Source organism: Crassostrea angulata, chromosome 3 (genome assembly GCF_025612915.1).
Source record: "Crassostrea angulata isolate pt1a10 chromosome 3, ASM2561291v2, whole genome shotgun sequence".
Taxonomy (NCBI): domain Eukaryota; kingdom Metazoa; phylum Mollusca; class Bivalvia; order Ostreida; family Ostreidae; genus Magallana; species Magallana angulata.
The window spans coordinates 18431222-18455025 of NC_069113.1; the positions used below are offsets into that span (position 1 = coordinate 18431222).

At 31.0% G+C, this 23804-nt stretch overlaps 1 protein-coding gene and 1 long non-coding RNA gene across 3 annotated transcripts; both read left to right on the forward strand.

Moving 5' to 3' along the window:
• The first annotated feature begins 1495 nt into the window (after window positions 1–1495).
• On the forward strand, window positions 1496–22480 carry LOC128175218 (uncharacterized). Of its 2 annotated transcripts, XM_052840674.1 has the most exons (15): window positions 1496–1607; window positions 1757–1891; window positions 2400–2513; window positions 2593–2664; window positions 5449–5606; window positions 5694–5780; window positions 7242–7334; window positions 7433–7540; window positions 7663–7873; window positions 8256–8408; window positions 10472–10557; window positions 12095–12165; window positions 20504–20583; window positions 21032–21314; window positions 21438–22480. In XM_052840674.1, the coding sequence occupies exons 1-15, from the start codon at window positions 1544–1546 to the stop codon at window positions 21526–21528; spliced, it is 1806 nt and encodes a 601-aa protein (XP_052696634.1). In that variant the 5' UTR covers window positions 1496–1543; the 3' UTR covers window positions 21529–22480. The 2 variants fall into 2 exon arrangements, with proteins under 2 accessions (XP_052696634.1, XP_052696635.1); XM_052840675.1 differs by lacking the exon at window positions 2593–2664.
• LOC128175219 (uncharacterized) lies at window positions 15737–18644 on the forward strand. The gene is made up of 3 exons (XR_008242642.1): window positions 15737–15843; window positions 16850–17137; window positions 17857–18644. It is a non-coding gene; the product is annotated as an uncharacterized LOC128175219 (long non-coding RNA).
• Window positions 22481–23804: the final 1324 nt, after the last annotated feature.

Genomic DNA, 23804 nt, shown 5'->3' on the forward strand with positions numbered 1-23804 from the left:
GATCGTCTCTCTATAGGAGAAACGATCCGTAGAAATACTGGGCTGTTATTAGAATAGAAATAAAGTTCTTGTTATCGTGAATGTTGCAGGAAAAACCTCCTCGGTCTCGAAATGTTGTTTGAAATATAAAAGCCTCGGCTAACGCCTCGGCTTTTATATTTCAAAACAACATTTCTCGACCTCGGAGGTTATTCTGCAACATTCACGAAAACTCGTACTTTATTTCTTAAATAACATGTTTTCAGATTATAGCCATTACTTGACATTACTTCACCTTGTACATGTAAAATATTTCAGCATTAACATTCTGAAGGGAAGTATCTCTATGTACCTAAGCTTCCTCGAAGGGTAACTCCCCTCTGATATATATATAAATATATATATAAAAATTATATATATATATATATATATATATATATATATATATATATATATATATATATATATATATATATATATATATATATATATATATATATATATATTTGTCATGTTGCTAATCTCATTCGCATTTTTATCTAGAAAAGAAAGAATGCCCGATATTAATGAAAATTGTTTTAAATGTTATAAATGTGTATGTAACTAAATTTTCATATCACAATTTGTTTTACAATGTATCTATTTTTAATCATCAATGTAAACTTAATCTTTTATTAGGAGTATTTTATGGATTGAAATATAGTTTCCGCATTTCGGTTATGATAAAGCGGATCCAGTTCCGGTTTTCGTGTAAATAAAACATTCAAATGACATTCATTATTCAACTATACTATGAATGTAAGATTTGTAGAGCCTCAGTGCGCTCAAAGTTAGAGTATTTTTAGGATTCTAATAACAAAATTTGTTTTTCATTCGACAGACATTTCAATACATGTATTGAGAATAAAACTGTAATATTACCTTCCTGTATTTGTATTTCATTGGTAATGGCCTTATTATACAACATAAGAGCACATTGATCATCCTATATATTCATATAAAGGGTCTTGATAAAGACAGTCAAACAGTCGTACAATGTAATATACATGTACGTTTGTCAAAATATCGCATTAACAATGTATTGTCATCACAAGATATACACGTCTGCTCATGAGTTCCGCAAGGTGTTGTTATGTAATTAAATAAATGTATCTAGAAAATCCCAGAATGATCAGAGACGGATGAACGAGTCCTTCGCGTATGCCATATCACTGTCTTAATATATCTAAGACTCGAACACAACAGATACATGTACATGTAAAATGTAAGTTTTTAGTCGAATTGATGATGAAGCCCCCCGCCCCCCCTCCCCTCCATCCCCCACCCAAGAAAAAAAAAATAAATAAAAATTAATTAATAAAATCAGATTTTAAAAATGTAATCAAAGTATACTTTTTCACAATATCATACGGAAATGAATGAACTTACCCAAATTATTTATGTATCAATAAAAATGACGAGTGCATGAATTCTCATTATTTTATGTAAAAATATACACGACATGACTAAAATAATTGTAAATCTGGTGGCCTTGTTTAGACTAGTTCATGCATTGTAAAATACAATGGGATCAGAAAGACGTTGGTTTAATTACTGGAAAAATAAGGCATCTGAAGAAATAAATCAAAGTAAGTTAATAATTTTTTTAAGTCAAATTTTGATAATTAATATTTAAAAAAATAGTTTCTTTGAACCACTAGATGGCATATATTTTTGCTTTTGTGGGGCTCTTGATTTTTACGGTTTGTAATTTTTTTTTTTGTTTCTTGACTCGTAGATAGAGAAAGCTTACATTTAAATGGCCGTGTTTATGGTACGTATGTCACAACTGTCTTCTTACTGGATACATCAGCAAACATGGCGGGGAAAGGTCTGGAACAAATGAAAACAGCGTTCAAGGATATCATTCATGGTATTTGATAAGACAAATTACGGAAATAAAATATAAAGTAATAATTCGTGTTTTATATATATATATATATATATATATATATATATATATATATATATATATATATATATATATATATATATATATATATATATATATATATATATATATATATATATATATATATAAAGCACTAAAAATGGCTAACGACACGAACAATAGAAATTGTCAAATTTTCGGGACAACCAGTCCCTTCTTCAGGACCAAAAAATAAATTACATGAGTCGTGTCGTTAGCCATTTTTAGTGCTTTTTATATTCAGTTTACTGGCTTAGTATCTATATATTAGATCCGACACTTTAAAGATGCCTAGTGTTGTTGATTCTATTCAGTGCTTATATATATATATATATATATATATATATATATATATATATATATATATATATATATATATATATATATATATATATATATATATATATATATATATATATATGTTTGATGGTCATTTTTGTCGTTTGAACAGAGTTCTCTCAGCATCCATCAATAACAGAGAATGTGACAGTGATAACGTGTGGACGGGACGTCAAAGTCCTCCAGTATTACTCCGCAAACTACACAGAGATATCAGAGTGTGTCGGTAATACATTTATTTTGTTTAAGTAAGTAAATATAAACAGAAAATGACCAAAAATGATACCTTTGTCTCTTCTGTAAAGATGATATAGAGTGCAGCGGAGGAAGTCCATTGGGAGCAGGAATAATATTTCGCAATTCGGGCATCTGGTCAGGTATGGAGTTTATTGACCAATTTTAAAAGCGCTTAAAATCAAAATAACTCACTAACTTACTATAAAAGTTCGCCAGTAAACGATCAGTTATGAAATGAAATGAAACTTTAAAGCAGCAATGAAACCAGACCCAAGTTTGTCAGTATAATAAATGAACGAGAGAGAGAGAGAGAGAGAGAGAGAGAGAGAGAGAGAGAGAGAGAGAGAGAGAGAGAGAGAGAGAGAGAGAGAGAGAGAGAGAGAGAGAGAGCCCAGCCCCTGATTGTAGGTGTGTAATTTCCAACTTTTAAATTTAAAGCTGACATGAATTCATAAAAGCATTTGGACGCCATATTAGTTTCGATCGCTCCTCTACTGCCACTGGGGTATATATACCGGTCGAGAAAGTTACGGTCGATTGTTTTCCGATCGAGGCATTCAGGTTGCACGGACTTCAAAATGCATAATATACACGTTGTAGTAAAATGTTTGTAATAAAGAATAAAGGAAACAACAATCAATAAAATACAAAATATATTTATTCTTTGAAAGAATTTCAAGGAACTAGTATCCGAATTATTTTGCACAGATTGTGCTGCCTTACTTTACATGCACATCGAACACGTGTGTCGTTAAAACAGAGTGCACAACGTCTGCATCTTTTTTGAAAACCCCGGCGGCTTTACATCCAACCCAGTAGCTAAATGATAGTAAATCCAAGAAAGTAACAATGTATCATCTACTCGTTTCCATCGGTTTCTACGAAAACGCTTCGTTTCTAAAATCCATGCGATTATTGACATTGCTCCACCCCCCCCCCCCCCCCGTGTGTTTTTGCGCATGTGCAATGTTATAGCCATAAACAGGAAAACGGTCTACAATTATCAAGGATTTTTGAAGTACGAGTATCTGTGCCTTGATTTCTGTCTGTCTTTTTTCGTCGTTCATTGGATATTCCTAGCAAGAGCAGTGGTTGTCGTATTATTTTTGTTCAAAACGCTTTTCTACACGTCTTTTCGTCGAAGGTAACATGTTCGGGTGTAGGAAATACCTGAATGCGAAGAAGCATGAATAGTGCTTTCGGTCTTATATAGGGGATGTGTAGCGATGAGCAGAACAATAGAAATCGACAACTAATATGGCGGTAGTCGGAGAAAAAAGGGAAATAATTCGTATTTATGAATTCATGTCAGCTTTAATGGTTCGACTATATGCAATATCAACATACATTTTTCAACGTTTATTTTTATTTTATATTTTATTTGGTTCAAAATATCCTATTGTTTATTTCCTTCCTTACATGCATGGACAATTAGCTTAAAAATGGATCGATAAGACAGTAAAGTATGGCTCTTGCTAGTATATAGTATTTATAATATGTTTTACGGTGCTACCGTTCTGGCGAGCGCAGCAAGAATTACACATACATTGTACCTTGCATCATTGCATCATTGTCAACCTAGTGTTATTTAGGTATCAACGAATGTCAAAGAATGTTTGAGAGAGTATTGCTGTACAATAATCAAATCCAATAAAGCCCGAAGGGCTTTATGATAGATTTGATCACGCCCCGACCGAAATTATCACCTCAAAATATTCAAAGAATATCTATATAATTTCAGGCCATCGTACGATTAAATCTTTAGATATAAATAAGCAAACCCCGCCGGCGCCTCAATTCGGCGTAATTTGTATTATGGGTTATAGAGTACAAAATCGATACGTAGTGTTATCACAGACAAAGACACTGGAAAATGTAAATATAAAGCTTTAATAATCGGTCGTGTATTTTAAAAGATCATTTCAAACTAGTTAAAGTAGGATTTATATAATAAAATTCATTTAGTATTGGTGTTTCTTCATTTGGAAAATGCAGCTTCAATTAATTTCCTTAAGTAGAAGTAGCACAAATTTGAATATTATAAAATGTACTATTTCTGTCATTTAGAAATTGTGGTTTGATGTAATAAATGTCTCAAAATATATCATTTTATCTATTTTGCTGTTTTTTTTACATGTAGTTTGTCAATTCTTTTCTTTTAGAAAATTTATAGGAATTTTAAGATTAAATATTTATTGATTTTACTATTCTTCGGCTTACGGATTTGCACTTTTGACCAACTTTTGACCAGTATTTCTTTCCTCATTTTATTTTTCCTTGGGGTCTGAACATGATTAATACGTTTAATCAAGTCCATGGCGTTTTCAGATTACAAGGAATTGTTTGAAGATATTAAATAACCGATTTTCGGTTTTCAGTTTCTCAATACAGCCAATTAATCAAATTCATATATGTATATGATTATTTATTACTATTTGAAAATTGATTATAATTACATCATAATAAGATCAAATGCAGAATTGCGACATAATTCAATTAAATTTTAATTTTAGAATTACGTTTAATATTATTTTATATAATTTTACGTACTGATGTGTTACAAAGTTATTAACAATTAAAGTCACGCTGGTGGCAAAGAACTAGAGCAACATATACCATGTCTTGTTTTTTTTTTTTATAATTATATAATGTATCGAAAGATGGAGCTGATGGTCATATATCAAGTAAACTACATAAGGTATAGCCCCTTCATACGAAAATCAATTATTGATAAATAGGATAACTAATCAATCTTACGTAAATCTGCTTAGTCATACTGTACTTAAATTTATGCGTTCAACTTTTTCAAAATGACAGTCAGTCCTGTAAATGTATTTCGAAAGTATGGTACTTTAATTGTCTTAGCGTATTTAATATATGATTAATTGCATATGATTAATCCATCATTTATTTACATTGCATAGCTCCTTATTGCTCAATGGGATCATTTGATATTCGAACCAAAATAGTCATTATAACCTGTGGTAAACCTACAGCTTTTGACAGTGAGAACGACAGCGGTATCTTTGGGGATACGGACCTAAGTATTCCGGGTATTCAAAATCCGTATGGCCTTAACAAAGTAATCATGTCAAATATTTCATCTATTCTGTATAGTATTATTACGTTATATTAATAATATTACTTTTAAAGTCTTTGCTCGTTACAGATAAAAGAGTCAATAATTAACCTAGTAATGATGATAGGCAGGTATAACCCAATCTTTGTCATTCCTGTAGGAGATGAACCTGACATTGTGAATATTGTTAACGTTTATTTATTGTAAATGTAATATATTCATAATAAGGCCTTTCGTAAAAACGAATTCCGAAATAACAATTTTAAAAATCCCCAAAATAAACGCGGCAAAAGTACGAGGGTCAATCAAAAAATACGAAGACTTTTGTCATAGCTATGTTACTTAACGTCATATCATTACTAAATTTGGTAGACATAATTTAGCAATAGTTTCAAACAATTTGCAAGAAATTTTTTTAATAAATTCCTTAATTTCTAAGAATTATTTAGAATCTAATCCTGCAAAAATGAGGTCACGGCGCACGGTCAAAATTTGTTTTATGTCAACAATAAACCATATAATGTTGAAAGTAATATCTCTATAGATTGGGCTTAAAATCAAAAAAATATTGAAACCTCAAATTAAGTATTGTCATGGTATTTTATGTTCCAAATAATGACGGGATATATTGTTTTGTCGAACAGATATTAGTAACTAAAGACAGATAGTCCTCTTTAGAATTGACTAAAAACATCTACGTCGACGGACGTCACGGCGCAACGAGAAGTACAATCAAAATGGATTTAACTCAGGAAAAAGCCGATACAAGCTATGAAAATGCTCAATGGTGCAAAAAATAAGTCAGCTATTATTTGCAAGTTTGTGTTTAACTGTAATGAATTTTGTGGGTGTGGTGGAAATTGTATTTTGATTATAAAACAGTCCGAAAGAGAGTAGAATATCTGTAAATATTTGGTAAAAAAAAAAGTAACGTCAACCGACGTTCAGGGTTATCCTTACTGTAAACTAATAGGTACATGGTTAGAAAATGAAAACTTTGAAGAACTAACTTCTGATTCTTGAACAAATGTGTGCAAATAAGATGTTAAGTGGTTCAGTGCCATTTTAAATTGTAAGGAGAAAGGCACAAGAGACTAAGCGTGATATAAAGATGGGATATATCTATAAATTGTGCGTGTTTAATCTTGACGTTATGTTTTGAACGTTACCGTGCGCCGTGGTGACTAAACATGTTGTTTTTAAAAAGGGGTAACAAAAATACCGTTTCACCAAATGGACTAAAACTTCGCATATCAATAACATAAGTGTAGGTTCACAGATTAATCTGTTAAGTATGACTTTAATGAAAAATATATGATAGACAGCCACATTGTCTTCGTATTTTTTGATTGACCCTCGTAAAACAAAAATTTCCAACATCGACATTATGCATTAGATTTTCCTTTGAGATTTACAAATGCGTTTTCAATAGTAAATATAAAATTTTGCAATATATAACGTAAAGCATGCAATTCCTGTCAGAAAAATGGCAATATGTACAAACAATTGAAGCATATATAAAAGAACAAAGGATTTTATTAAGGAAGTATTCCGTGCATCTTTAAATGTTAACAAAACAGGCTTTGATTTTGAAAAGATGTTTTTTGAAAGATCGCATTTTGATGATTTTGCTTTTAGTGTTTTTTGGGAACGATGATTATGGGATGTCATGGTGGCAAAATTATTCCGTTACACGAAGCCAGACAGTTTGGAAGATATGCTTTGAATATAGTATGTATGATAAAAATAATCTTAAAAAAGTAATATAACGAGACAGAACACCACTTGTTATGAAAGTTCTTTAAAAATTAAAATCCTGTTATTCACAGATCTTGGCATCAAAAGCAACTCAGCGACATCCAAAAGAGGCAAATATCTCCAAAGAAAAGATTAAGATGGAAGTTTCTGGTCTTCAGAATGTGTCTGAAAAAGATTTGGTAAAATGGTTGGTTTTTTTTTAAAAAAAACTCAAAAAACATATATGATACTGCTGTATATTTATAAGCATTATCATATGCATCTATTTATTATTAACACTAGGCTTACATGTGTTATTTAGGAAGACGTCTGTGAAATCATAGAAAAGAAACACGCATACAGATCTAGCAGTTGCATCGAAAAGGAAATAGAAGAATCAGAGGAAGGAGAGTTTCAAGAAAAATATGCTCATATGCCGAACGTCGGGACTCGTGTTCAAAGAGGACCAGACTGGAGGTGGAAAAATCAAGATGGACTTGGAGCGGGAACTGTAATTGGGCATTCTGAAAAATGTAAGTCATAAAACACCATTTAAAAAAAGCTTCAATGATCTTTTTCAATGTTTTTTTCTTTTAAACAATTCTTATAATATTACATGTACTGTTAGGCAATTTTACCAGGTATGTTGACAGGGGATATTTTTAAGAAAACCAAATTCCATTATATAGGGGATCTTCGATATCATTATTCATTATACAAAAAAAAAAAAAGAAGCTAAATTGCTTTTAGTATCTTCTCAAATATATCTAGTATAACTGCTCAACTTGGATCTTAATCAAAGTTGATACTAGTAGTATGAATCAAAAGAGGTGCACAACCATGGAAAAAAATGTCCAGTTGGAGTTGACTGCTGTTCTGCTACATGCATAAACATTTTGTACGATGTGATTGTAGTTGGATGGGTCAACGTTGAATGGGACACTGGGCTTACAATGCCTTATAGATATGGAAACAACGGAATGATTACTGCGTATGATATTGAACCTTGCAATGAACCTAGAATTCTTGAGGACCAGCCAATTGCTGTTGGATGTCTTGTCCGCAGAGGTACTCCATCGCTTGTCTTTGAACGATACCTAAAAGTATTGAAATCGAGAACTATGTAATATGTAAATATTAGGGATGGCAATCCTCAACCGGTTACATTTTAACCGATTTCGCGGTCGGAACGACGGTAATCAGTTTCAAAATTTGTAATTGGTTAGTCGTATAGAAAATATAAAAAGTGTATATTTTAAAGCAAATTCAAAATATTGATTGTTTTTAGTCTTTCGAGACTTTTCTCAAATATCAAGTTAAATTGTAGACCGTTAAGACCCCTGGGCTGAGCTCTGACTAGACAATTGGTCAGTTGGTGTTAATTATAATTATTATTAAAACAACATGTCACTACCTTGTTTGTTTAGCTTTTCATAAATCGTTATTGAATGATACTAGTTTCACTGTTCATTACCGTAACATTATTTTAGTTACGTTCAATATGTTTATTCTTCCTTTTTCTTTAGTTGTAACACGACATCAATTTATTACATAGAATAAACAATTGTCTAAAATAACACATACATGTTCCTACTAATCAAAAAATAGTTCTATATGTGAGATTATGGAAAAGATGCTTCTTAAATGTATGTTTGATTACATTAAGTATCATGCTTTCTTTTCTAAATACCAATCTGGCTTTCAGCCAGGGGATTCTACTGTTAGGCAATTGTTGGAAATTTATGATAATATTATGTCAAACCTTGACAAAGGTAAAGACGCTTTATATTTTGTGATATTTCAGAGGCATTGATAGGGTGTGCATAAGGGTTTGATATTTAAATTTTAAAATCTGGGTTTTGGTGCAAAGATCCTAGGGTGGATTCAAGTTGATGATTATCTTACTGATAGATTTAAAAGGTTTTTCATTTCATTTCAAGAATACATTCTGGGGGTACCACAAGGATCGGTGCTTGGTTCTTTTTTGTTTTTGTTATATATTATTGATATTGGTAATGGCATATCAAATAACATAAGATTATTGGCTGTTGATACATTAGTTTGCCATTGATAATGATATAATTATTACACCATCTATGTCTCTTGCTGAGGATCTTAGAAAAATGTTTTTTAAAAAATGATCCAAATTTTAGGCTGTTGATTTTAATAGTGAAAAAAATCAATGTTAATTTCACAAAAGAACAGAGGCGTTATCACTGCATACAATTTGGTTATGGCGGTGATTATACTGAACAATCAAATGCTCATGTTACCCTTTATGGCTGATGGAACTTGGGCAAACCATATAACTAGATCATGTTTGTATGATGAACTGGGCTAGGAAACCCTATGTCTTAGGAGAAAGAAACATAAACTACATATATTTAGTGTATAAGATTGTTAATGGTATACGTATACGTGTATTTATTCTTTAGATTGTCGTGTGAACCTAGACATCAATGTTGCTCAGTCGATTACTTGAGTGACAGAAAGGAAATAACCAGCGTGCGTTTTATCGAGAGCATTGTGTGCATTGTATATGTAAACCAAACCGGATTAGATGATTTAAGGTCGAAATAATTATTTTTTTTTGTTTTCAATTCAAAAGAGTTCTGCACCATGTCAGCCTCCTGTAAATGGCACGGAATTCGATTTCTCTAATTCAAATGTGCATTAAAGCTTAATTATGTAGTATATTTTCAAAACAGCGTGACCACTGTGATAGTTTAAACCACTTTAATAGACATAGCACATGTATAAATAACATTTTTTTTTCTACTTTTTAAGATTTCTTTTTTAATAATTATCATGAAACACAATTTTAAAATTATATTTAGATTTACAAATTAACAGAATATTCCTATTGTGTTTTCTGTGTTACTTATAACAATCATTTAAAATGATAATAACATGTCAAATATCTGCATATTTTGATACGCGTAACCGTTTAATCGGTCGGAACATTTTGTGATTAACCGATTAGCATTTCTGAAACCGATTGCCATTCCTAATAAATAGTGTTGACACAAAGTCAAATAAAAAATACATTATTCAAGTTTGTCGAATGAATTTCTTATAATTGAACACATTCTGGTTAAGTTTTCTATTTTGCTAAATTTAAATATCGATAGGTCCTGATTGGAAGTGGGGTGATCAAGATGGTGGAGAGGGTAACATTGGAGCAGTTTATCGTCTTAAGACACCAACAGAAGTATATGTGAGTACACTTATAATGTAAAGTCAAGTTAATCAATAAAATATAACATTATTAATATCTAGATAATAGCCCATTCAAGCGCGGGAAATATCACTTTACACATTACTGGGCTTTGAAGTTGAACCCGATTTTTTAAACATAGATTTATTTTGTATATACTATGTCTGAGTTTTATAATATATTTTTTCTCAACCATTTTTGATAACTGAAAAAAGTAACTGACTGGATATTTAAAGGAACGGGCAGGAATGTAAATCCAAAATGAAATTGGTTGCACATGACTGAAAATCTAGAATTTTTTTTTTCGGCTTTTGACTGTTTATCCCATATGCAGTTTTTTTTTGCTGCAGCTGGGAATATTTTCATTTTTTGCATTATATATTGTATTATATGTCAGCCCTTAATAATGAAAATATTCTATTTATTTTAAAACGGGGGTTGTGTAGCGCGTCGTATCCCTTTTCTAAATTTGTTCTTTGTGTCAATTTTCACTACACTGTACCAAAGTTCGAAGTTTTTACCCGATATAATGCTTTGCTATATAAAATAAACACGTTTGTGTTGCTAATTATTTGACTGCTTTTCATCTAACTTCTAAGTGATTAAAAACGATGAAGCGATCCTGACCTCTAATTTCTAACCGAGATCTTGACCTTCGTTGGACTTCACGAAATCATTCGTTATGGTTGAATTTGGATTGCCTAATATTTAAAACAATGTCGATTAAAGCGATTACCATCTCTAAACACCAACATTCCAACGCCTCTGGCTCATTCATCAATTTTACCCGCAATTCATAGTCAATTTCGTATGAATCATTTCTAAGTTAAGAGCTAAATTAATGTAATTTGGTGAGCATAATTCTTTGCCAATAATTGCCTAGAGTTTATCAGATTGCTAACTGTAGCATATCAAAATATTTATATTATTGTTAATCATATTAATTTTATAAATTTTAGCACATTATGTGAATGATAAAATTTAATACCTTAAGTATATTTTAAATGAGTAAACTTTTTATGTCTTTTTATCAGTGCTTTCCCCACTTTACTTTTACAATCTTACTTACTATCAAGAACAAATAATTTTAAGTAAATGGTAATGCCTGTATTGCTATACAAACAATATCTACAACTAATTGGATGTTTATATAAGTTCCCACCTCGCATTAATTAACCTCAGAGCATTGAGGCGAAATGGGAATATCAACTTCTACGATTAAGGCAAAATGAGAATAAACCTACGAACACGATTGTTAAAATATTACAGGTGTAAGCATAGCTCTGGTGCAATCATTACGTAGTTTATTGGCAAAATATTTCATTTATAACTATAGATTTAAAAGTTGAACATATTCTTACTTCTGATTCTAATTGCATATGTATCAGTTTTATCATACTATTTTATCTCATTGGTTTTAAAGGGAACCAGTGTAAGCAATGTAATGAAATCATTGCTACCTGCACGTTATGTGTGTTTTAAGTTGCAATTTTGGTAAAATGAATACATACTGTTACTTTGGTTAACTGTATTTAAGGTCCGATGGCCCAATGGAAAAAAGAGCAATTACAGATTTGGATATAGAAACTGTTACGATGTGGAAATATGGTATGTGGAATACTCCTTTCTTTCCATCTGCATAATTGAAGATACCCACCCCCCCCCCCCCCCCTCGAAAAAAACCCCAAAAATGGGTAAAAAAAAAAATCAAGAGGCCCATGGGCGACATCGCTCACCTGAACAAAAGTTCATGTATTTCAGTCGAAATACTGAATATGATTATCTTCTAAAATATTGTAAAAGTCACAAAAACTCTTACATATAAAAAAGAAACCTACTTTTATAGATATCATATCCTAAGATTTAAGATGCATCAACTGACTAGTCTTATTATCCTTGGCCTCTACATTTCAAAGATAACAGAATTGGAAAACAGCTGTTTATAGATAATTATGAAAAGTAAAAGAAGGTCATTGTGACCTTGCTATAAATACATGAAGATATACTTACAAGGATGTTTGCATAGTAATTTCACAAATTGTAGCATTGTCGTTGTTGAGAAAAGTGATTTTTTTTTCAAATATATATAAATGTTGAACCCTTCTTGGGCCCTAGAATCTAAAATTTCAAAAGATGTTTGCAAAGTTATATAACAAATTGTAGCGTTATAGATCTTGAAATTGCGTTTTTTAAATATTTCCCTTACATATGTCGTATGTTGAATATTGAACCCATCCTTGAGCCCAAGTATTAGTCGGGGGGGGGGGGGGGGGAGGGGGCACATTTTGTACAATTGCAGTCTACTATCTTAGGATATTTGCATTGTTATTTCATAAATTGTAGCATTGTAGATCTTTAAACATTTACAAATATATTTGGATGTTTAAACTAAACCTCTCTTGGGCCCGGGTGTAATGGCTTTAACAATTTAAAATCTTTAATGTCTGAAGTTGTATGCATTGTAAGATCACGAATAATAAAATTGTAGTTTTTGAGAAGGAGATTTTTTAAACATATTCCCAATATACCTGTATATCTATGTTAAAATTTGAACCCTTCTTGGGGCCACAGTATTGGTCCGGGGGTCATGGTTTTACGAACTTGGAATCTACATTATTAAAACCCTCCCCCGCAAACAATTTTTGTGATGTATATAGGAATCACCTTGTCCGTCTGTCCGTCCGACTTTCTCTGCAGTCGTGTCCGGACAATTTTGGCAAGTTCAAAGTCACTGGAAGAAAAGTGCAAAATTCGTGTCCAATCCATATTTTTCTTATGGAGAAACGTTGGTGGTTCTTATTTCACACAAAGGTTGCTAATGACCTTAGGATGTGCCATGATTTTGACCCAAGGTCGTTTGGGCAAGTTGAAGGTCACTGGAAGAAAAAGTGCAAAAGTTGTGTTTGGCCTATACCTTTCTTTTGGAGAATCACTGAAAATTCTTACTTTATACAAAGATTGATTTTGACTTTCTGGTGTGTCTTGATATAGCCAAAGGTCATTCGGGCAAGTTGAAGGTCACTGGAAGGAAAAGTAAAAATTCGTGTCCAATCCATATCTTTTTTATGGGGAAACATTGGTAGTTCTTAGTTCACTCAAAGGTTGCTTATGACCTTAGGGTGTGCCATGATTTTGACCCAAGGTCATTTGGGCAAGTTGAAGGTCGCAGGAAGTGCAAAAATTGTGTTCGGTCTATACCTTTCTTTTTGAGAAATATTGAAAACTCTTACTTTACACAAAGATTGCTTTTGACCTTCTCGTGTATCTTGATTTTAAACAAAGGTCATTTAAAGAAGTTCAAGTTCAATACAAGAAAAAGTTTTTAGTTTGTTTCTGGCCGAAATACATAGAATATTCCTACTTCAAATTAAAACTGCTTTTGACTTGAGGGTGTGTCGTGAACTTGACCCTGGGTCAGTTGTGCAAGTTCAAGGTCATTGTTAAAAAAAATGCACAATTCCTGTCTTGGCCTACCTTGCAATGGAAAATGATAAGAAGCTGAATTTTGACCCAAAGATTCCCCGTGACCTGTAAATGTGTCCTTATCTTGAGCTTTGGTTATCTGTGAAAGTTTAAGGTCACTATAAGAGAAATGGTGCATATATTACTTTCCAGTAGAAAAATACTTGAGTTAATAGAATTTCTTAGCGGGGGGACTATAAATCGAGCTTGCTCACAGTAACTCTAGTCTGAGGATGCCTGAATAGTAATATCACAAACTGTAGCATTGCTCTTTTCATTGTTCTATTATTTGTACTTACATTTAAACCTAAACTCCTCTTGGGGACTACAGAATTAATTTGGGGGTCATTTGTTGTTGTTTTTTTTTTAATAAATCCTAATATTTATTAAATATAAAAGTTTTGGTGTACATATTGGCATTTCTGGTGCAGTGATTCTTGAGGAGAATATTTTTTAAGACATACGCCCAATTTGTACTGTATTTTTAATATCTCATTGTTGAAAAGGATTTATCCTCTATTTTGACATTCAATATTCCCTTCCCATTAGAGTGCTTTATAGTAAGTTTGGTTATATATTGTCCACTGGTTCTAGAGAAAAAGTAAAACAAATATGAAAAGTTTACGGACGGACAGACAAACGGACATTTCTTCGTTAAACATTAAATACATTCAATGTCTGATAAAGTCTGTTCCAGCAAAAAAGCATTACTACAGGACTACGATTACAGCCTAAAGTGTGGAAGCTCATAACCCCCCCCCCCCCCCCCAATACACTAAATCTAACTAAAATTAATGTTTACAATCCGCTCATCTACGAAAGTTTAACACTTTTCTGTACGTAGCCGCCTTTATAAAATAAATGTGTATTTCAAAGAAATTAGTTAAAGAGATTCAAACATTTATTTGCACGCTAAAAAAATTCTGCATCAAATTCACATTAAGCATAAAAATCTTACATAAGGATGACGTGTACTCAGTGGTCAATGACCTTCTTTTTGAGTTATTGGCCTTTAAATTTCGTTTTGAAAATTCTCTTCAATTTCAGACTGATTGAAATCTTCTTAAATGTTAGAATATTACAAATGACAATATCTAAAAATTGAAATAAAATACAATATGTAGATAGCAGTGTAGCCAAACCGATAAAAAACATTAGGTTTTCAATAACATTTTTAGGCGGAAGCGCCTATTGCAATTGCTTTCATGACCTTCTACGTCATAGGTCAAATTCCTGCCCTTTTTCATGGTAAACTATCGGATGTTATTTAAACTAAGGGCACATAACTCTATACCCCCCCCCCCACTGTTCGACCCCCGTTTAAACATCGTTTCTGATAATAGAACTGTGGCGTGTGTGGTATGTCTCTAAATTTTTACTTCATCGTTTTTAATTATCCATTGAAAATGCATATAGCAAAGATAGCAAGTGGTAGATTTACGTTTTTGATAGTACAGGAACGAACGATAACTCTTGCGATGGTATGCGACATAAACAAAGGATAAGCACGGAGTCTGATGCCTGTAGATGAAATTCCGAGGGAAAAAATAGTTCAATTTGCAATTGCGTGTTTATGAGTACAGAAGGAAAAATTGATAGGAAAACAGGTCATGAATGCTTTTTAAAAAAAACTAGGGTGTGTATAAATCTATTTAAAAAAGATTATTAGAATTATACAATGCCTATAAATTATTTGTAAACATATAAACGTTTCGCGTAGTAATCTCAGACAATACTGCATTAATACGTTATGCAGTGTAAGATTTTTGTCAACAAACCCACGTTGAGAACAACCGGTGACTGTCCATCTTCGACATACGTAAGGTAAGTTAGGTAATTAATGTGTTATCTCTCATAATTGTATAAACGTTTGCCTCATCATTTTAGATTTTCATGTTACAATAATCTTGATCGAGGAGCTGGTTCATTCATAATCCGAAATTCCTCTGACTCTAATCCTCGCTTGTATATTGTGACGTGCGGAGGAGACATGTCACAATATAAAAGCGGGGGTTAGAATCAGAGAAATCTCAGATAAGTACATAAATTTTATGAAAGAATTTATATTGTTTGTGTTAGGCATTCATCGATAATTCTGAAATGTCGGTCTTTTGTTATGAATACTGTACAAGGCGAGGCCTACAGGATATCTTTAAAGATTAAAATTCAGCACAATGGAATCGCATATAAGGGAAGAGAACATTTCCTTTTTTTAAACCTTTAATATTTTGTGACATCTATGCAGATCTATATGTTCATATGGTGATTTTATAATTTGTTACGAACTGCACGGTATGATATAGGGTTTATTCATTTTGCTTACAAATAATTACAATATTCAGCTTGGTTTAAAAATGACTCGTGAATAATGCAAATGAATTTTCTCTAAAAATATCTCAAATATAGCTTGTAAGTATCATACAAGATACAATTCATTGGTTGATGTAATGAATATTCCAGATAGGCTATTAATTGCAAAGATATTTAACTGAACATTTAAAAAAAATTAATATGATTTATCCTTTTACCTACTGTATTTACTTGTATCTCAGAATAACCTTATCATTACTCTATAATGAAAGTGACTAAAATTTCCTATGGAAATTTCTCTACATCATAATTTATATGATAATTTTGATGACTGCATCTTTTGTTTTTAAATTTTAAAATTTCCAATTCATGAGAACTTGGACTATATACCAATATATCTTTGATCTACCATGTTCATGATTAATTGCAATTCCAAAAAGACTCAAATATATACCTGACAATGATTATAGATGATAACCTAACATATATCTATTTGTTCTATATGTATATGTTCTTTCAGATAAATGTCAAGAAACTGATTAACATTAACTGACAAGAGGAGACAATAAATGAGAGCTCAACATCATTCTTCATCTCTGGTGAAGGGGAGAGTTGCTAAATTTGGATGCACAGCTAAATTCAAGCAAAACAAAGAAAAAGACGGATGCTATCAAAATGCCGTGTTGGCTTCCCAGTTCAGCACTTTTAAACAGGGACAAACATTGCACGTTTGCAACTTCTAAATGGAAGCAGGGCATCTGAAATATGCTGGAATCCTCATCTTAATGGCCTTACCGCCATTTTCAATGTTAGTAAATACAACTAAATGTAAATACGATATTCCCCGTGGTTTTCTTTTTTAAGTATGAACTAATTATACCCATGCTCGGAAGGAGAGGGGGTATATTGTTTTACCCTTGTTTGTCTGTTTGTTTATAACACAAATTTTGTCAAAGATATCTCAGCAACAATCGCAGATGCTTGAAATTTTAACTCGGTCTTTGTTAAGGTATGCCATTTGGTAGGATTAATTTTTCAAAATATTTGATGTCAACTTCCCGTTACATGTAATGTTAACTATGCTTTTTTGTATACACATCAGAGCAGGGGTATCACTAGTGAGCATTGACTCACAGATATCTTTTTTCATATCTTTAATAATATAGTAAATATTCTTGTACTAAATGCAATTAAGAACTGGAGAATTTTGGAGAGAAAAAAATTAAACTTTCATTTACAGTTCAATCACTATATTTTCCATTACTTGTATGTAATATACCAAACTAACCTTACAATTATTGATAATTCATATTGTGTGATCTTCTTATATATCTCATCCTTTATTTGCAAAATACATGTATACTTTTGAAAATAAATTTTTTAAGGTAAAAAACATATAAATTCAAAATATTTTATAGATTAATTATTTTTTTAAATCCATGTTTTCTTTATTGGAGGTCAAGTATATTGTAATGAAATATTGCTTGATAACATATCCATTATTCATTTTTCATCAACACATTTTAGAATATCCTGCTGAAAAAGACAGTTTTCATTTGTATAATGGATGCAAGACAACACTAGTGAATTGAAATTGTTGTTACCACAAATGGCACACTCCAGGATAACACCCTTTCCAAAAACACCATTATGGCATGCAGCCATAAAGGGATTCTTTGAAAGTCTATGTTCTGTAATGGTGGAAGTTCTCTTGAAGATTCCATTAGTATTAAAATAAAAACTTAAAAGTTAAAAGTTCAAATGTCTTCAATACTAGAGACCTGTGATTTGACAGTACAACTTGGAGCAATTGTAAAGGACACATAATTTGTACATTATTGAATATCAATATATAGTTATCCATAAATTACTGGGCTTTTACATTGTATTGTAATTCTCAACATTTGCATATATGTTTGATCTTTGTAAAATATGTTTGGTATACAGTACAGTAAGTAAATACATTCTTTCTAAGTTTTAAACATTTGTCAACAAAATATATGAACTGCAATCTGAAGATCAATTAGAGGTCTGCAATTCTCCACATATAAAATGACTTTGAAATCATCCTGTTACTGTTAAACTTGAGAATATATTAAAAAAAACATCAAAATGTCTTTATTGAATACCTTTTTTACAACACATTGCCCAGATATTTTGTGTATTATTCTATGAAGCTGATTTCTCAATGGCTATTGCTTCTCAGGTAAGCAAAGTGACACACATACTACTTGATTCTGTAAAATACTGTAATCAAGTGATGTACAAATGTAACTTCTGCATTTTTGTGAAACATTTTTGTAAAGAATAAAATACTACAGTTTCGGAAGTTCAGTTTACTAAATTATAATTCTATAATATTCTTTCATCATTTTGATATCAAAATGAACATTTTTAATAAATCGGCATAATAAATGAAAATGTACTCTTGTAATTTCAGCTTGCATATAAGTATAAACTGTTATACTAATGTACTTCACAAAACAAATGTTTTGATGTTTAAATTGCTCTTCTCATTGAATCTTTATTTAAGGCATGATGCAGACTAATCTGGTGCAGTAACAGAGTATTTCCCCATTTACTACATGTATATACCTTAATTGACATATTAGAATTATAGTGTTTTATGTTATCAAACTAATTCATAAAAAGAAAATAGTTATGATAACACTATGACATTGACAACTTGCAATCATGCTTCCGCCTATCAGTACTTTCAGTACTTTGATTTAAAATTATTCCAGTCAGAATTTCTTCCATCAGTTTTCAAATCTCTACCCATTTTGTTGATTCAATTTAACAAAATATTGAATAATGATAAAACGAAAATGTTTATTGTCTTAATTTATTATATTGTCTTTATTCTGCTGATTTAAAGTTTATAAAGATCATTGATCAATAATTTTGAGATATGTTGTCTTTTATTGCTTTTATGCTTTAATTTTTTTTTATTGCCTGTCATTCGATTATCTTAAAGAGTAAGTGAGATAAAAACAACAAAAATAATGCAAAATTATATTAACTACAACATATAATCTTAACTTTTATTAGGGTCTTCCGTCTTCAGCGGAAGACCCTTCTATTATTCTATTGTTTCTTTTTCACTTTTCTTCTTATTATTCTTTTTTTTTCTTACCGATTTTGTGCAGACGATTTCTCGGAGATGGCTGAGTCGATTTCGCTCAAATTTTCAATATAAACGTGTTTTTATCTAAAGCTGATACATTTTTTTTAATTTTTGAAAAAACACTTCCGGTCAGAAGTTATCGTCCGTTTACGATTTTTAAAAGTCAATTTTGTCTGTCGGGTTTCTCAGAAACGAGTTAAGATAAAAAGCTGAAATTTTCAGAGATGATAGATCTAGCGTTTTTCTGGTGCACCTCGGTCATGAGAATGTCCGCCGTCACTTCTGGTCGTCACCGGAAGGAAATTGGAAAAATTGAATTTTTCGACTTTTTTATTTTTTTATATTTTTTTTTTGAAATTTTAACACCTTATAGTGACTCTTTTACTGATTAAGAATATGTAATTAGTTTTGAAATCGATCAAGGCGTTCTCGAGAAATTAAGCGTCAAAGTTCTGAAGCGGAGTCCGAGTAGCTCAGTCGTTATAGTCGTGGACATGGCCCAGGCGACCCGGGTTCAAGCCTCGAGTGCCGCAAAATTTTTTTCTCTTTTTTTCGCTTAGATCTACGATTTTATCTTTGAATTGATAAGTTTAATCTTATCTATTCAAAAATCGGACGGAAGACCCACTCGTTGCTCGCAACGAGATCGAATCTAGTTATTATTATTATATTATGCCAAACATTATTTAGTGGAAAATTAAATCCAAAAAAATTATTCAAATATCTTCTGATTTGCAATGAGTCTATTTTTGTTTGAGCCTTAATATAGTCAAAATGTCGAATGTTATGTAAATAATATTTTACCTACATATATTTTTTGTGCAAAATTTATACTCATTAAACTCTTTAACAATCTGAATTCAACAACTCAAACTCTAAGTAAACAGTATCCGTTAAAAGGAAGTTTGTGTGGCATCTATAATAACGTTAACCCGCACTGTATTCGATTCATCTGTGCAGCTCTCCTAATAACGTTAATTACCTGAAAGACTTTGATTTTTTTTAAATACGCGGATTGATAAAGAAATATAAATTATTAATTTTCAGCGATCCATTTGATCCAGACATCGACGAAATGGTAAAGAAACAAATACAATGTTCTCAAACAAGGCACACAAAGGAAATAAGTAAGGATTAAAAAATACTTTTATCTTGAAGTATCTAAAATACACTGCCAATATTATCCATTTTTATATCTTAGGTTTCAAATTCTTGACACTTTCTCCGATAGCGTAATAGAAGTTTTCTTTTTCTATTAATTAAATTCAAAAACAGAAAAAGCATGTATTAACGATCATAAATAAACATAATACGTAAGTTACCATTTACCATTATCTTACAAAATTTATTCGAAAAAGTAAGGAATTGATTTAAGTTAACTTTTACGTATTTTGTTTTTACATTTCTTCGTTCTTATGACTTTCAGTTTTATATGAAAAAAAAAATCATTTTTACATTTGAATGTTTTTTTTTCACTTTATATTAGTTGTAATTAACAACAATATTTCAAAGAAACACAGTCAAGACATTAATACATGTAAAAGAAGTTTTAAAGATATTTTAATGCTTTTTAAGATGCTGAAAGAGAGAATATTACAAATGCGTCATTGTGCTCAACCGGTGCTTTGACTTTAACAATTACAAAACGTAAACAAGGAACAGATGTATATAGTCATGGTACAAGCGGTGGAGGATGTGTTTTCAAAAACACGAGCAGTAAATCGATAGAAAATGTTTGGCAATGGCGATCACCAAGTAATACATGGAATGATTTTCCAAAGGATGCAAATGACTCCATAGTGGATGTGTTTACAAAAGGCAAAGGGACAAGCGTCATTGTGAATCTCCAAGGACAACTGTAAGTTCTGATTAAAAACAAATTGATATGTTTGATGTTTTTGATTAACACATTATACCTTTGTTGACTATTTTAAACAAAAAGCAATAGTTGATGATTGATTTATTCTGTTGAATATTGTAGATGCAGGGTTAATCTGAAGAACAATTCTATGGTAAACACAATAACCAAAGAAACATTTGACATAAGACTGTGGAATGAAAACAATATTTAAATTGTTATATACGTTAGCCCAAGAAGTAATCAACCGAACATTATACCGGTCATTAAGTTTTAAACTGATGGAATGCTGGTAGCAAAATAAATGTCATACTTAAAAGTTTTTAAATGAAAAACTTTTACAAACGATTGGTCGAAATTAATTATTTAATTTCAGGTACCTTTTAAAATAATGTATGAATTTTGTTTTTGCAGTAGATATCGATCTGTAATTTAATTGCAAAAATGCCTTTGTTTTCTGTCGCCCTGTTGATTAAACTGTATATATGGCGGTGCATATTTACATCAGGATCTATTATTCTTCTTAGATCTTACAACAAATCACTGGAGTATAAATTTATTGTGAAAAATATTTTTATGTTCAGAGCTAAGAAATAACTTCAAAAGTTCTTGGGTGCTACCAAATTCCACTGTGGAACGCGTTCTCCTGAAGAATTTCTTTAAAATGAAATAACAGACCTCGTTCAGATGCAGCCGAATTTCATGTCCTATTTCTATAACGTGTATGACTATTTCAAAATACACCATTAATGTTTAGTGCATAATAAGGTATTATTTAATCATTGACATTTGGTACACATATTTGAAGTTTGAATTTACCAAAATTTGAATGAAGGTGATTATTTGTTTGATCTGTTTTAAGAGGCCAAGGTTTTTTCTAATTGTTCATGTCCTGTTTTGTTTACATAAGTAATATATTTATAAAAGTACCGGTTAAATCAGTTTATTTTCAGTTATAAAATATTGTTACATGATCAAACTTTTATTAGTTTTTGTCATTATTAGTCTTGAATCGAACGTGGAATCTTAATTTAGTTTTTTTATTTAAACAACAAACTCGTACAAATCTTGTTAATACATAAAGGGTTGTGAGTTCTGCAGTACGGATGCAAGTCGACATCTCTAAAATTTGTATTGGGTTACAACTAACATGATATTTGGAACAGTTCAACTCAAATTGTAACCGAAACAAATAACAATTTTTAATGTTTTACATAATTATGTATGTAAACTTGTCGATATTAAGAATTAAAGTTTAGAAATACATATAATTGAATTTGAATTAGTTTTGTTTATTTTTTTACTTTTAAGAAAGGCCAGCAACCGTGTGTTGCTGTGAAATAAAAATCGACAACAATAGAGTTGAGTTATAGAATATCAATATCTAGCATTATTATTACAGGGAATTGCAGTAGTAAGCCAAGAATAAAAATAGCGTTGAAAAAATTAAATTCATGATAATTTTACGCTAAATCAATGTTAAATTTACCTGGGAAGTTTGATTGAATTTTCAATAAACGTTGAATAGTTTTTTTTTTTACAGTATAAATCAATAAATGTTGATTTTGACTGTCGGATTAGTAATTGGACTACTGTGGAATCATTTAAATTCGCGTAGACAATTTTCTTGGATCGTAGGTTTTTTGTGCTCAATTTTTGGAACGTAATTTCATGGTAATTTTTTTGTTTTCAGTTTAAGGACGTAGTTTACTTAGGGTCTGAATTCTCAAATTCGGATTGTTATAATGTTCAATGTCAGGAGTAAAATTTGTTCTAAACACTAAAAGTATTTTTGAAATGAATTATTATTGACAAACCATTCGATATTTTTATTTCATAATAGAATTAGGCTCAAAGAAAGTTGGACGTTTAGCAAAACAGGACATTCGAACTAAAATTTTCAGATTTAGTTTTCAACTGAAATTTTTTTGGTAGTACTGTAATTTTCAAACTTGAAATTTTATTCGTTAGTCATCATAATTTTGCATATTTTTGTTGATTTTATCTAACTTTTTCGTTTAGATATTTGAATGTCACGCACTACAAAAATATTGAAAAATGCCGAAAAATGATCAAAGACACCATATCTCAAAATGTTGATCATTAATCTCATATAACTTTTATGAGTACAGAGTAAAGTCAATATACCTAGTTTAATGCTATAAATGTTTTAGTGTTATCATCATTCAGTTTTTAGTATAATTGAAAAAAGGGTAGGAATTTGAGAACTGGTAGAGGAAATTCGGACTGGAACATTCATGAAAATTGTGAATGTAAACTTAATGCTTTGTGTCTGTTAAGTGTCACTGCCATTCATAAACTGTATTTCATTTTTTAAAGAGTGTAGCAATTTGTATTATTTTTACAATTAAGAAAAATTCAATCATATAGTGTAAAATTTTTAGGGACTTTTCTTAAATTTTCAAAAAATATTCAATGGCCATCATCTCAAAAAGTAGGTCATTGACCCACTTTTATGAAAGTGAAAAA